This window comes from Anabas testudineus, chromosome 1 (assembly GCF_900324465.2).
Source record: "Anabas testudineus chromosome 1, fAnaTes1.2, whole genome shotgun sequence".
Classification (NCBI taxonomy): domain Eukaryota; kingdom Metazoa; phylum Chordata; class Actinopteri; order Anabantiformes; family Anabantidae; genus Anabas; species Anabas testudineus.
The window spans coordinates 17,729,849-17,744,988 of record NC_046610.1 but is presented as its reverse complement, the minus strand read 5'-3'; the positions used below and the strand labels follow the sequence as shown (position 1 = coordinate 17,744,988).

Genomic DNA, 15,140 nt, shown 5'->3' with positions numbered 1-15,140 from the left:
TACTGCGTATCACCAACGTGCTGAAATAGCACAGTTGCTGTGAAGGAACACTTCAGGTGGATTACAACAAGCCTCACATTTGCATGCTGATGATAGTTTAACTGGGCTGGCCTAAAGACAATAAAGCGAAACCTTTTCATTGCTTTTTACTGCATTCACAAACAGCAGCAAGTTCCCCAAGGAACAGCTGTCTCGTGTTAGTACAGCAGTATAAGACAAAACATTTCATTTCCAACCTCTTCAGGAACATTCTTACTTTTGGCCTGATCTACTGTGCACTTTAGATGTTACAGACCAAACTGAATATCATCTTATCATCTTATGTAAAGGAATGTCCTTATATATATATATATATATATATATATATATATATATATATATATATATATATATATATATATATATATATATATATAAAATCAGGAACATGAACATGCAATTAAAACCAATACAACTATATTACTGTATTTAATAATAAAGCTAGAGTCACTAGATTGTTTTTAGGATCTCACATCTTACAGCGATGTGTGTCCAACAGAACTTACCCATACTTCATACAAGTATTTAGTTTCCAAGGTACAAATATACAGTATATAAAACCTAAATACAACTACTATTACTACAGCCCATTCCTCCGCCATTACTCTTGTTGCTAAAGTTTGTTTCCTGTTTCTGGTCTATGTCTTGTAAACTTTTTCACTAGTCTTGACGGACGTTCTGTATTGATTTCTCAGTACTGTGTGCCAGTAAGCATCTGTCTGTGTGTGTGTATGTGTGTGTGTGTGTGTGTGTGTGTGTGTGTGTTTGTTTGTGTGTGTGAGCATGTGACACTGTGAATGTGTGTTTTCATAGGAAATGATAAATGGCTCATTTCGATTTCTTAGATATTGAGCCCACAGTCCGTTTATACAATCTAATGACTTTGTCAGCAGAAACAAAAGACCCCCACTCCCCCAGCCTAGTCAGTCAGGAGTGTGATGGATTGGACCTGAGGTTATTGATAGGCAGGTATTGGAGTGGCAGCATTAAATATTAATAGAGTGGAGCTAAACACCAATCTGATCAGGAATGAGAAGGAGAAGGGCAAAGAGAGAGATGTTGGAAATTGTGCAATGACAGCAGCCATACCTGAGGTATTACAACATGTAGAAGTGATGAGTAGCGTTATTAAAGCAATGCATTCACACACTGTACATTTGTCTGAGAATCTGAAATATGTCTGATATCAGTATCAAATTTTTCTTTTCTGAATGGAAATTCCCCCCATCTTTGATAGATTTCACAAACACACACTCAAATCTCTCTCTCGCTGTCTTTCTGTCACTCTAACCCACATCCTGTTGTGGTTCTATGTGGTTCTCTCCCCCACTTTGATATCCGAGAACCGCTGACTTATGTGGACAGACAAAGCACACCTTTGTATTTGCCACACTGCATGAGTGTTTGTCATCATTTTTGCAATCTGCGTTTTGCGTGTGTGTTTGACTGTCTCTGAGTTCTTCCTACCATAATGATACCAACCCACATGCGTGCAAGATGAATCCCTTCTCAGTATTACACTTTAAACAGCAGAGAGGGTTGTAACATCCCTCAGCTATTAGATGCAGAGAGGGCATATTATGCACAAGGACGTGTGTGTGTGTGTGTGTGTGTGTGTATGCGTGTGTGTGTATTGACGCAGTACTGCAGCACAATCTCTACTAATGATTTCCCATATACACCTCAAGTTGATCTGGGAACCGGGGAGGATGGGAGGGAGAGAAGTCAAAAGAGACAGATGAAGAAATAAAAGGAAAGAAAGACAGAAGAAGAGATGAGACAGCACAAAAGAAAGTAAGGAGAGATAAATACCAGTAATGGGAATCCATAATATTTCCTCATTTTTAAACTTCAGTTTGTGCTTTTTACGTACAGGTTCGTTGAAAGTCTCTTCACTAGTAACTAATAACTTTAACAAATGACTTATCGATACTTTATCGATCAGCTATAAGCCGGGAATGCCTGCTTTATTTGCAGGTGAGTCACTGATAGTAAAGTCAGTCATTCTTAGAGTCTCACTTCCTTATAAGTGATATGGTCTGTTGTTATAAATGTACGTTTCTAAAATATATAAGTATATATAATAAGACAGTTGATTATATATATTAATCAGTCAGGTCTGCAGCCATAAATATGAATAAATAGTTGGTATACTGCATGGTCCTGAAAAACAAAAACAAACAAATAAAAAAAAAACAATAAACAAGAGCTTCGTAAGCTTTGACTAAGCTTGCTTGATGTATATTAGGAGTATAGCATGTGGACCCCATGAGCCAAAAAATATCAAATGTCGTTATCATGTTTCTTATCATGAAAACACATATAAGCCAATGAGACATGTCATTAGTTATTGATCAGTTGTTTTGTATAGGCTTGTTGTTCTAATCAAAATATTATTATTGAGTTTTCTGAAATTGTGCTATTGTGAATGTTTGTCTAAACTTTTTTTGTGTGTGTCTGTGTGTGTGTGAAGCCTTGAAACTGCACAGTGGAATTTCCTCCAATCAGCTCACATTGTTCAGACTAACAACGAGTCAAAGACGTCAGGGCAGGGCAGAAACACTCCACACCCTTCAGTGAATCTCTGAGGAACCATAAGCACTTCCAGGTCAAAAGGCCAGCGCGATGAAGTCATGGGCAATGAGAGGAGCAGACACACACTCAGCCTGCAGAAATCTCCGCTTCAACAGGTCACTATGCCACAAAACACACACAAAAGTGCATTTAGATAAAAAAAGAGTGGACTTCTTTTGTCGTTTTAAGCAGCAATACCTCTGGTTAAAGCTCACAGCAGACCGGGCGTCATTTGAGTAACATTCTGACCTTCACAGTAATGATAATATGAAAGTAGCAAGAGAGCATGAGAACAGTGAAATCATCCACATCTGTTTGTCCTCCCTGGCTTCCCACCCTGACACAGGGAAATTACTAATAGTGAAGCGAGGATAAGAAAACAGAGAAGTAGAGAAAGTATCTTGTATCAAAATACGTCAAAACATCCATTTCCTTCCATTTTAACCATTTACATTTCGCCCTGAGTGATGTGTGGCCTCACTTTGACATGATTCTGGACTTGCAGCCAAAATATGATTAATACAGCGACGCTGAGGCTCTTTAACAAACCACTAAACTGGACGAGGGTTTAAACCTGTGGTTGTTAAAAAATCTGAAATATAAAATCAACAGGTATGATTCCACAAACGTCTTCACTGAACAAGTATACATGTATTCCTCTTCCTCTTCTATGATTTCTTGAAGCTTCCTTGAGGGCATCTTACAGGGTAGAAAAGTATGAAAACGGTCTGACACAGCCACCATAATCTGTATCCTGCTGTCTGACTACACCCCGGGCAAATAACAGTTCTCTAAAATAGTTTTAGTTCTTTAAAGGTTTCCTTTTTAAATGCTCTTATGCGATTTACTATTATATCAAACGTGTGATAATGTTGCTGTCCAGTAGAAGCTTCCAGGCTGACCTGTGAAATTTGACAATGCATCAACGTTTTCCCCATTCACACCTCAAGTATTCCCTTTGGAGTGTTTTCAAAAAGCTCAAATTGAATGTGAAATATGTCGGTTCAGTGTGGACAATAGACAAAAAGGGAGAAGAAAGGATCAGTTTACATATGTTCACACCAATTAGCGTGGACAGGGCCTGTGTGTGTGTGCGTGTGTGTGTGTGAGAGAGAGAGAGAGCGACTGGTGTGAGGAAGAAGGTTTAAAGTGCTTAAGGTCAGAGGAAACCATCACCATCAGGGTTGTGACCTACGGGCTGCAGAAGGACTGAGTATGTTTATACCTGAGTCAAAGCACTTATGGTCACATGACTCTTGAGTGTATGTGTGTGCGTGTGTGTGTGTGTGTGTGTGTGTGTGTGTGTGTGCACGTGTTATCAAGAGGAAATGATTATAACTTGGTCAGGGGGAAACCTCCACTTCAGCTGCTATTGTTCAGCCCTTCCTGGTTGTTCCAGAGGAAGACGAGAGTCTGTCATTGTCACACTTTTTCTCTGCCTCACTCTCCCTTTCATCTGCTTTCTTCTCTTTCACTCATTCGATCTATTTAGATCCAATCTTCAACCTTGTTCTTTAAAACCTCACCCTTTTCTATAGCGATGTAAAAAAACACTCCAAGTTTAAACACATAAGTAGCTGCCCCACCTTCATGTGCATATGTATACACACATGGGGATATAAATATACAACACGTATTCACAAGATCCATGTAAATAACCTTTGATTCAACGATACATCACATTTCAATACAATTAGAATAAACATCTGATGCCACTTGTGTTATGCTGCCATCTGTTGGCTCACTATGATTTAGTGGATCAGCACCTGATTATCCACACTGGGAAATTCCAAGCATTATTTAACAATTTCACTTTATTGTATTATTTGGTTGTTATTATTATGATTATTATTATCAATTTTTGTATTATTAGGTGCAATAGTCGAAATAATTACAAAGCAAAGTTAATAACAGGAGCGCAAACGTTGGCGCAAGGTGTATCACTGAAACATGTATAGACAGATACTACAGCTGTAAGGACAGAAATAAAGGCAGCATTTATTGTAAAACAGATGTTTAAAACAGACCCACTGGGCTCTTGCGGGAACCAGAACAGATTTATTTGGCTACTTGACTGAAACGTGCGCAGCTGCACCTGAACGAACCGACGGGGACGTTACATCAATCACAGCTAATCACACTCACCTGAAGCGGCTCGGACACTTATAACCTCGCTGCAGAAGCTTTCACTGAGTTTTAATCAAGCGAGTGCAACAGCTCAGCAGGTCCACCATGCCCACCAAGAACGTTACCGAGGAGCGGCTCTCCAAATTCAAAAACAAAGGGAAAGACCCCTCAGTGAGTTGGTGCGTAAAATTCAGGACCGTGCGTAATCGTAACTGTATTGACACCGCGTGTTTCGCGCTTGCAGAAACTTCGGGACAAGAGGATCGCGGAGTGCGTGGAGCTCCGCAAAGCTCACAAAGATGAGAATTTCCTGAAGCGCAGGAACATAACGTTGTCGTCTCTCCCCGATGAGGAGGCCCTGTCTCCTGAATACATCTCCAACGACATGGTTGGTTCATGTGCAGCTTCCAAGGGTTCAGGTTAAACTAGTGTGCCACCCTAACGAGTTTCTGTCCTTTTTTTTTTTTTTAGGTGAGCTTTTTATCCATTGAGGAGATAATTAAACTGGTGAACTCAGACAGCAAGGAGTCCCAAACGCGAGGGTGTCAGGCGGCCAGGTGAGTCACTACACTGAGTAAAGCATGTGCTTCATCAGTGCCTTGAAATGTTAGTTTTTGTGTTACTATGTAGTTCAGATTTTTTTTGGACGCCTTCATCAAAAGCAGCAATTCATGATATCACCTGGAGCTACAGGTAAAGCTAAGCATTTTACAGTTTGACTTGTATCCAAGAACTTCTGGGTCAACTTAATGCATAAAATGTCCCACTACTCAGTAATGGCTATGAACAGTCAGTTTTACACTCACGGTAAAATTCCCTCCATCCTTTCCACAGGAAGCTGCTTTCCCAAGAGCGTAACCCTCCTCTGAAGGAGATCATAGATGCTGGTTTACTGTCCCGCTTCGTCTCCTTCCTGTCTATGGATGATGAACCGACTCTGCAGTTTGAAGCAGCCTGGGCTCTTACGAACATCGCCTCTGGAACGTCTTGGCACACACAACAGGTGTTAACACTACTAAAACGTACACATGCACACGGCTAACCAAATACTGCCAACTGTTCAGTCTCTCAGTAACCTGGGTCTTCCTGGTCTGTGATGGCCTTAATCTTGCTCTGAATCTTTTGAATTGGTCTTCCAGAGTAAACTTTAAAGGTTTGTGTTCAGGTGGTGGAACATGGAGCAGTACCAGCTTTCATTGCTCTCCTAGCTTCACCAATGTTGCACATCAGTGAACAGGCGGTCTGGGCTCTTGGCAATATTGCAGGTAAAGTACTTAAAAATTAAAATGGACAATTCATGTGGTCACATTGGCTTTATCTGACTGTCAGTAGGTCATAAGAGGTGTTAATTTTTCCACCTTATGGACAGTTAATGCTGAGTATATGGCTCATGTGTATCAAATGTTTGATCTTGTGCACACTGAAGAGATCGGTGTTAAAAGTCCTATCTGTACCACTTGAAGGTGACGGTTCAGCTTATCGAGACGTCCTGATTGAATGTAACGTCATCCCAGCCTTGCTGGCCCGCATCTCGCCAGACACACCAGTAAGTGACAAGTCTGAGACGCCTAAGGCGTCTTTCCCATTTTACATGAAGCACAGCTTTGACTTACAAGGTTTATACCTTAACTACACTTGATGTACAGATCTATCTACATTGACAGTTACAAACTAAATGAAGATTGTTGGAGCTAAGATTAGCTGTGCTGACAGTGGTTAATGTGACTTGGCGATGGCTTCAAACCAAAATTAGGGAATCCAATAAACACAAAGGGATTTAACATGTACAGTTGAATCCCTTTTTAACAGGAAAGGTCTTCTCATTGTGGTCTGAAAAGTCTGACTTTTGCTCAGTCATGATACTCTATTACTCTATCCAGGTTGGCTACCTGCGTAACCTAACATGGACACTGTCCAACTTGTGTCGAAATAAGAACCCATTTCCACCCTTATCTGCAGTCCTGCAGGTAAGTGAAGTAGCACCTCGTACTAAGAGTTTAACATCAGTGATCAGTCAAAGATGTTTAGATCAGCAATATAGCTAATTGTATGACTTTTAATTTTTCATGTATTTTTTTTTTTTTTTCCTGCAGGTGCTTCCATCACTGATCCAGTTGCTCCATCTGAGTGATAAGGACATTTTGTCTGATGCATGCTGGGCTATCTCCTACCTCACAGATGGTGACAATGACCGTATTGATGTTGTGGTGAAAACTGGCATTATCCCCCGACTGGTGGAGCTCATGAGCCACGGGGAGCTCAGTGTCATGGTAATGTTCTTGGCTAAAACCCTGCTAAGTATGTCCAAAATGCAATATGATACAAGTTTAATATTCTGGACTTAAAGATTGCTCATAAGATACAAATTTGGAAACGTACTGATACATTTGTTTGACTCAACTGACTGGAGCAGTCACTTTAAGTTTTACATAAGACAGGTGCTAATAGCTGTCCTGCTACCTGCTGAAGTTGGCTCATCCTAGTTATTTTCTGACAGACTCCAGCTCTTCGCTCCATTGGGAACATAGTGAGCGGCTCTGATCTGCAGACTCAGGCAGTGATTGATGCTGGAGTTCTGAACGTCCTACCTCAACTGATGAGGCACACAAAGACCAGTGTACAGAAGGAGGCAGTGTGGGCGTTGTCTAACATTGCTGCAGGACCATGTAAACAAATCCAGCAGCTTATCACTTGTGGCCTGCTCCCTCCTTTGGTAGACCGGCTCAAAAATGTGAGTAGACCATGAAGAGTACTGTGTTCATATCCTTCTATATGTAAATGTATTTTTACACTTGTCGGATGAAAAGCAGTGGTAGATTGATGGAATAAGTCTGACTAGTTTTCACTTCACACAACAAATGTAAAGGAAGCAGAAATTCTATGAAATCTTTCTCAGGGAGACTTTAAAACTCAGAGGGAAGCAGTGTGGGCAGTGACAAACTTCACCAGTGGGGGCACAGTGGAACAGGTGGTCCATCTGGTGCAGTGTGGAGCCCTGGAGGCCATCATTAACCTGCTGCAGGTCAAAGATGCTAAAGTCATTCTGGTTATACTGGATGCTATCAACAATATTTTTATGGTGAGGTTACTTGCAGCACCCATTTGATAGAAAACAAATTAAAAACTAACCTGAAATGGGCTGCTGATTAGAAATGGTCTCACTTTCTGTACATGACTTTTCAGGCGGCAGAGAAGCTCGGTGAGACGGAGAAACTCAGCCTGTTGGTTGAAGAGCTGGGAGGACTGGACCGCATTGAGATGCTACAGAGCCATGACAATGACATGGTGTACCAGGCTGCACATAACCTCATTGAGAAGTACTTTGGTGATGTAAGTAGCCAAACAAATGGGAAAACGGCTTGAAGTACAAATACTTCTACTACAAGTTAATTTCTGGTTTGACACCTGGATTATTTTCAAGTTAATTGTTTTTAATTCATGGCTTTTAGCATTTTCTGTACAATTCTGACAACTTTGCATTGACCTTATTTGTATCCATCTCTTGGCACACTTCTTACTATACAATTGTTTTGAAATCACCTTTTTCTCTTCCCTCTAGGGTGAAATTGAAGGAGTGAAGGTCGATGCTACGGATGACGAATTTGTGTTTCAGTGTCCGGATGTTGAGAGAACCTTTAAATTTTAAACTAAACTTACTATTGTATGTGATTCATGTTGAAAATAAATAAATGTATTACGTTATGATAGATGCTTTACTCTGATCACTTTCAGTAACACAGGTTTCAGTCTACAAAAAGCTACCCTAAAATCCAACAGTTTCATAACTGTTGGGACCAAGGTGTGATTTGTATTAACCCGTCATAGCTTTCAACCCATTTCATATGTAATCTGATGGATTTAGTTCCATCTTTTAAGATGGAACTATTTGAACCACAAGATTTCATGAGTTCATGAAATAGTTTATCCATGAGTTTCATGGATAATAGTGATCTTGTGGTAATTCACTTTTCTAAATCTGCATCCCTTCAGAATCCTGGGGACCTTTCTGCTGCATGTCTCTCTTCCTTCATGTTTCCTCTGTACTTCTGTCAAAACTATGAAAGGCTAAAATGACAAAACCACATCCTCAAATCACCACAGCAAGATGCTGGTTTGTTTCCACATTTTATTGCAGGACTACCTTAGTTTTATCCTGCCATACCAAATAAAAGGCAGTTGCTGCCTGTAGATTTTTCATTCTCTACTGCTGCATTACAAATGTTTAGTTTAGTTCTAATTATGCCAGTGGTTCACTTATGCATCTGAATGTCTACCACCATTACAAGAACACTACTGAACTACCTTTTTGTGCAATTACCTACTTTTTGAGTGATAATCGGTTTCCTGTTGAGTAAATATTGGAAGGATTAGCCCCAAAACGGAAAGTTGAGCAAGTGGCTAATTGGGACTTCCCAAACAAGGAAGAGGCCCCATCTTGGTTAGACACATATTTCACAAGAGTGGCGTTTCTCAGTGAAACCTTAAATTGGGTTTTGGTTTTAGTTCCTTTGAATTATGGGAAAAGTCTCCACTAAGTAAAAAGGAAATAAACTTTTGACTCTTTTTATGCTTAGTCATGGCAAATGAAATCGGGAATCATGCTTCCCCGAAAATGTGTATCATCATACAAATTGAAGTTTTTCCAGCCTTTGAATTTTATTAAATAAAATGCTAATCAAGTCTAAATGATGACACTTGACTCAAAGGTTCCCTAAAATTACATCTACTTTATTTGATGTATGGAGACCTATGAGAGATGAATAAAATAACCTTCAGTTTCATGGCGTAACATGGTTTTACAGAAAGCGCCCCCTTTACACCGAGATATGTCAGACATTTTACTTTTTTCCCCTGATATTTTTTTTAAAATCTGAAACTGAAAACCAGTGTTTTCTCTCTCACAAACGCAAACTTAGTTAAAATTAGGATCACGTCTTTTTCCTGGGGCTAAACTAAACTTTAGAGCTTTTTAGAGCAATTTAGATCTTTTGAAACTGATGAAATCAACAGAAAGTTTAGTCTTGCTGACTCCCCAGAAAAAAATTGGGGAAGTCCTTGGAAACAAAAAGATGAGGTTTTGATAGAAAGGATGCCACTTGCGGGTTTTTACACCATGACCCCACCCCTCTCGTGACCCCATCCCTAAGCTCTAATATAAGGAGACAGCTGGTATGCCAAAGACCTCATACTGACTGGCTCTGACGTTACATCACTGGCTGTGCTGTCATCTGGTAACATCAAATATGATGAGGATGATTATTTAATCTGTTGTGAGATCATGTGTTGTTAGAGACTAAAATATAATTATATAAGGAGACATTTTTCTGGCTGTATCAGACTTTTAAATTGAACTGAATGAATGGTTTACTGTAATTAGCTAAAAATGATGATGGTTTCTTTTTTTTGTTTGTTTCTTAACCACAATCAGGTATCAATGATGTTGAAGGACAACATGTTGATGTGTATGGTCATCTGCTGCCTCTGTATAAGGACAAGACCTCTGAATGCAGTGATGGTAAGATAATGCATATTATTCAACAATTTCTAATGATAATATTATATTTCAACATGTTGGAAAAGCTGTTTTAATGTCTTCTGTTGTAATTTTTAAACAAAGAAAATTGAGTGCCATCACACAGAAAATAAGATATTCATTAATTTTTTAGATTTTTTTTTTATATACGTTCACTGTTTGACATTTTTGTAACTGTTCAATAAAGCTAAACTGAATAAACAACATCTTCCTGTTTATCTGTAGTTGCCTGAACAGGAGACCATCAAGAACCCAACTTTAACCTCTACAGATCATGTAAAAGCTCAGAACACCACCATCAAGGCTGCCGTGCAGAAAACTACAAATGCCTCTGCGTCTAACGCCACGGGTCTGCCCAGGCTCATCAGAATCCCTCTGAGCTTGTCTCCGAACTCTGTTGATGACATGTATTACGGCTGCTCTGAAAAGATGCTCATCAAGGTGAAACGCGAGTACCTTCCCCGAAGCAGGGAAGGTCTCCACAGCACATATACTAAACTTTGTGCCATTAAAGCCATGAAGAATAAGGACCTCTACGACCCTCTGTCCTGGAATCACTTCAGGGCTCTGTGTGCCTACACAGCAGGGTCCTATGACAACTTAAACCGAGCTGTCCGAACGGGGAAGGCTTCTTACAAGACCTCATTTCAATTCCACGCCCTCCATTTCCTGCTGTCTGATGCCATCCGGCTGCTGAAATTTAACCAACGGAGCTGCTACACCACCTACAGAAGAAGCAAACTCATCTTTACTGGAGAAACTGGACAAACCATGCGCTTTGGCTCCTTCGCTTCCAGCTCCCTCAACAAGGACCTGCGCCAGTTTGGACGGAGGACCTGCTTTGAGATACGCACATGTTTTGGCGCCTACCTCAAGTCCTACTCAGATTTTGATTCGGACGAGGACGAAGTACTGATTCCTCCATATGAAATGTTCCATATTGTCTCTGTGGACACGTCAGGACAGAATCATTTACACTGTGACTTTTTCTACAAGCTTGAGACTGCTGGAGTTTACAGCAGTCTCAACTGCCAGGCTGTGGACCTTTAAAGGGCTCCCGGTCTTCAGTTATTTAATGTTGTTGTTGTTTTAATACAGTATTCAGTAGAAAAGGTCACCGGGATTGATAGCCTCTACCAATCTACGAACAGTTTTACTGTTTTACACTTTCTTGAATTTAATAAAATTGTTATTTAACTAAGATGGAGTTCAGTCTTGACTACTTTCTTAATAACGTTCATTTAGTAGTTGTTTCAGTGAATTGTGATTATTCTACCATGTGTTTCTTCTCATTTTGCAGCACAAACAAAAAAATTAAAAAACATTTAGGGGACACTACTGCAAAATATTCTGTTGCATGCTTAGTGGTTCTTATTTGCTCACTTCTCTTTCCAACAGTGAGGTAGACAATACATCACTAAAGCTCGGATGTCTCAGTGAATAACTCTTTAATGTCTAGTATAAGATCATAAATAAGACCGAAATTGATTTAGTAAGAAATCTGCTACTGAAATGGTCACGGAATAATTATGAGAATATTTGCATTACATAAAAATACATTATTTATTTGCAATATCATTAAGGTCATTGAAGATGAAAAGAGTCCTGAGAAGACCCCACAGGACGAGTCCTTTTCCATTGTGAAGTTTTCTGGACAATGACGGCCTAAATCTTCACGGCTGAGTTCAGAGAAACCATTACACATCGGAACCGTTTCCCAGCAACAGAGCATCAGACTGATGTCTGTGCTTTTCCACTGATCCAACAGATGAAATGTACTTGAATGTCATTTGGAGGTTGATGTTATAAAGTTAATGGTGAAAGACAAAGGAGATAAAGACAGAGGTCCTTAAAAACAGTGGCAGTGAATCTGAGAAATCCATGTGAGTTACGTCACAGTGATACAATGTATGAAGTGATGCAGTCGATGAGACTAAGGCCACAAAAAGTGATGAGAAGTGAACTTTGATTATAATGAACCTCCCTTTTTTTTTGAAGACAGCAGACTTCTGTTAAGACTAACGTTAGTTTTGTCGTTAGACCACAATTCATTGTTTGCGGCAGTATTTTCAAGTTTCAATATCGTGTCTTCCTTGTTTTGTCCAAAGTTAGAGAAAATACCCGACAGGAAGTGTGGTAAGACTGTGGAGTAGGAGGGACAGCTGCTGATTATTGCTAAGAATACACACCAACTCTGAGTCACTGTCTCTTTTGAAACTAAAATAACTACTGACCTCAAGAAGTCAATATGTGTCACACACCAAAGAGAGTTTTACCCCTGTATGTGATCAGGAGTGTTTTATTACTATTAATACTATTGGGGAGTTTGTGAGAGGTGGGGTTTCCCCACAGAAACATCATACACCTGAGTCTGTTGAGGCTGTAAAAAGTCAATGTCCAATGTGTGTGTGTGTGTGTGTCTACATTTTCTCATAGGTAAGTTCATGTCCACAGGTGCTACAGGTTTTCTTGTAAAGATCCTCCTCTGGATCCACCACCTCCTCTGGTCCATACTGATGTTGGTGAACGCTGGTGTCTTTGGTCCACATGCTGCTCCTCACTGCCCTGCGCAGCTCTGACACACACACACACACACACACACAAATGTTGATGTTTAACCATCCAATGTGTAACGTGTTACTTGTCCTTGTAGACTTGAGAGGATCTAAATGAAAACAAACCTTTGACTTTCTTGTTGAAGCGTTTTTGTTTCTGCACCTCTTTGTTTTCTTCCCTCGTCTCCCTGGCCTCCTCCAGAGCCTCCTCGGATCCCCACACCTCCATACACCTCTTCTCCACCTGGGTGTACGCACATTAGATTTACACTTATATAAACCAGAGGAAAGCTGCAGGACCTCACTTTATATGTTGCTAAAATATTTAATAAAAAAACAAACACGTCCATAGTGCCTGTCCTCGACTCAGTACCTGTAGTTTGAGGTAGAGCTTCATATCTCCCCAGCGTGGGTTGTGTGGATTTTTCTTCAGTATAAACCTGAGTGGTGGTTCTCTCTTGTCCAGGTCGCAGTCCTTCAGCAGGTAGCTCTGTTTGGCCTCAGTTCTGGAGATCAGCTTGTGCTTCTCCTCGTTGTCTCTGAAGAGAAATATGTTGAAACTGTGAGACTTAGACTGTATTTGAGTTACAAAATAATACAACCCTGGTGAAAAGCTGGTCAGGTCAATACTTCAACTAATATGTGTCAACTAAATAAAGCGTTTAACATGTCATCTTCATTCCTTAATGATCGGCCTGTAAGGGTTTTCATGACTTCACCTGGATAAGATACTTTAAAGGCATCTTCTCAGGCTTTCTTAATTAAACTTAATATTTAGTTGCAAATCCTTTGCCTGCAATAACTGCACCAGTCCTCTGACACATTCTGACATAACCACACTTTTACATTCTTCTTTTGTGATGTTTTTCCAGGTTTTCACTGCAGCCTCTTGCAGTTGTTGTTCTTCATTGGTGGTCACACTCTTCAGTCTCTTCTTTAGCAGGTTAGGTTTAAGTCTGGAGATTTTTCCAGTCTAAATTCTCCACTTCTCGCCCCAATACATTCATGTCAGCGCTCACAAATTAAACATAAATACCATAAAAACAGCATTGACCTTAAAATAAAATGTACAGAAACTAATACTGTACTATTGTAAGTTTGTGGTGTGAATACTTGACTCTTACACCATTGGGGTGAGGACAGGGCTAGAAATAAGGGAGAGAGAGAGAGAGAGAGAGAGAGAGAGAGAGAGAGAGTGAGAGAGAGAGAGAGAGAGAGAGAGAGAGTGTGTGTGTGTGTGTGTGTGTGTGTGTGTGTGTGTGTGTGTGTGTGTGTGTGTGTGTGTGTGTACCTGCACTTGTCACACACAGACAGGTCAAAGCTGTTGCTCAGATATGAATCCATAAAAGGTTTTTCACAGTCATCGCACACCAGGTAGTCTGGTTCAATCACTGGAGCTGGAAACAAAACACAGACACAGTGAAACACTCAAATGTAAAACAGCATGTCCACACACACACACACACACACACACACACACACACACACACACACACACACACACACACGCACGCACGCACACGCACGCACGCACACACCTGGTTGATGCACCACCTTCCTGGCTTTCTGATCCTCCTCTCCGTCCTCCTCCTCCTCGATGAAGAAACCTGCACCGGAGTCGATGGTCTTGGAAACTTTGGCCGAGGTTGCGCCCTCGGCGGCGGACAAAGGGCGGCTCGCTAGTCGGGCTTGCCGAAGCATCAAGGCGCGCTGTCGGTTCCTCTCGATTTTCGCCCGCATCGCTGCTGACAACTCGGGTTTCGGACTCTGCCCCGGACCGGAACCAGCAGCATCCACCGCTTCGGCCTCTGGCGGCTCCATATTATCCCCTCAAACAAAGATAGTTACGTGGACTCACATGAAATGACAGCGTCTGTTTAGCTCCATACAAAGAGCAGCGGTGGACTGTTGTTATAAAACTGACAGCGGCATGCTTCCGGCTTCTTCTTCTTCTACGGTTCTAATCTTGTTCTCTAATGGAGCATTACCGCCACCTAGCGGATTCGGACAGAAAGGGACCAGAGTCCCATCCTCAGGGTGCTCAGCTCCTCACTACTGTGCAACATCACTACTGATGTTAATCTCTGTTAATGGGGAATTCAATTATGTATTATCACCGAGCTAATAGGCTACTTTATTAGCACATCATGACTCGCTTCCATTGTCATTTGACTAGGATGGGAAACATGTCATGCTGTGGTAGATATTTAAATGTGCTGTCCATTTTGATATGGTTGATTAATATATCTTTTCTTTTATATGTTTCAGTTTTACTGTGTTTTAATTTGGGAGGCAAAGAAACAGCCTGAACT

The 15,140-nt window shown here is 40.7% G+C and overlaps 3 protein-coding genes across 3 annotated transcripts; 2 read left to right on the top strand and 1 right to left on the bottom strand.

The window, feature by feature from the left end:
* Nucleotides 1-4,775: 4,775 nt before the first annotated feature.
* kpna7 (karyopherin alpha 7 (importin alpha 8)) lies at nt 4,776-8,440 on the top strand. The gene is made up of 12 exons (XM_026360709.1): nt 4,776-4,911; nt 4,985-5,128; nt 5,212-5,297; nt 5,575-5,743; nt 5,906-6,005; nt 6,204-6,286; nt 6,621-6,707; nt 6,834-7,010; nt 7,238-7,471; nt 7,637-7,819; nt 7,924-8,070; nt 8,300-8,440. Exons 1-12 carry the CDS (start codon nt 4,846-4,848, stop codon nt 8,384-8,386), a joined length of 1,563 nt encoding a protein of 520 aa, XP_026216494.1. The 5' UTR covers nt 4,776-4,845; the 3' UTR covers nt 8,387-8,440.
* A 1,498-nt stretch (nt 8,441-9,938) lies between these two features.
* Nucleotides 9,939-11,467, top strand: LOC113162534 (NAD(P)(+)--arginine ADP-ribosyltransferase 2-like). Its single transcript, XM_026360710.1, has 3 exons — nt 9,939-9,971; nt 10,169-10,255; nt 10,499-11,467. The coding sequence occupies exons 2-3, from the start codon at nt 10,175-10,177 to the stop codon at nt 11,321-11,323; spliced, it is 906 nt and encodes a 301-aa protein (XP_026216495.1). The 5' UTR covers nt 9,939-9,971; nt 10,169-10,174; the 3' UTR covers nt 11,324-11,467.
* A 277-nt stretch (nt 11,468-11,744) lies between these two features.
* Nucleotides 11,745-14,789, bottom strand: xpa (xeroderma pigmentosum, complementation group A). The gene is made up of 5 exons (XM_026360711.1): nt 14,367-14,789; nt 14,120-14,225; nt 13,202-13,367; nt 12,955-13,072; nt 11,745-12,848 (listed from the first exon to the last, which is right to left on the bottom strand). Exons 1-5 carry the CDS (start codon nt 14,647-14,649, stop codon nt 12,694-12,696), a joined length of 828 nt encoding a protein of 275 aa, XP_026216496.1. The 5' UTR covers nt 14,650-14,789; the 3' UTR covers nt 11,745-12,693.
* Nucleotides 14,790-15,140: the final 351 nt, after the last annotated feature.

Coding starts and splice junctions, on each gene's coding strand:
- kpna7 (XM_026360709.1), top strand. CDS start 4,846: ATGCCCACCAAGAACGTTACCGAGGAGCGGCTCTCCAAATTCAAAAAC. Junction 5,298..5,574: donor CGAGGGTGTCAGGCGGCCAG/GTGAGTCACTAC, acceptor TCCTTTCCACAG/GAAGCTGCTTTCCCAAGAGC. Junction 7,472..7,636: donor TGGTAGACCGGCTCAAAAAT/GTGAGTAGACCA, acceptor AATCTTTCTCAG/GGAGACTTTAAAACTCAGAG.
- LOC113162534 (XM_026360710.1), top strand. CDS start 10,175: ATGATGTTGAAGGACAACATGTTGATGTGTATGGTCATCTGCTGCCTC. Junction 10,256..10,498: donor GACCTCTGAATGCAGTGATG/GTAAGATAATGC, acceptor GTTTATCTGTAG/TTGCCTGAACAGGAGACCAT.
- xpa (XM_026360711.1), bottom strand. CDS start 14,649: ATGGAGCCGCCAGAGGCCGAAGCGGTGGATGCTGCTGGTTCCGGTCCG. Junction 13,073..13,201: donor AGCTCTACCTCAAACTACAG/GTACTGAGTCGA, acceptor GCGTACACCCAG/GTGGAGAAGAGGTGTATGGA. Junction 12,849..12,954: donor CTTCAACAAGAAAGTCAAAG/GTTTGTTTTCAT, acceptor TGTGTGTGTCAG/AGCTGCGCAGGGCAGTGAGG.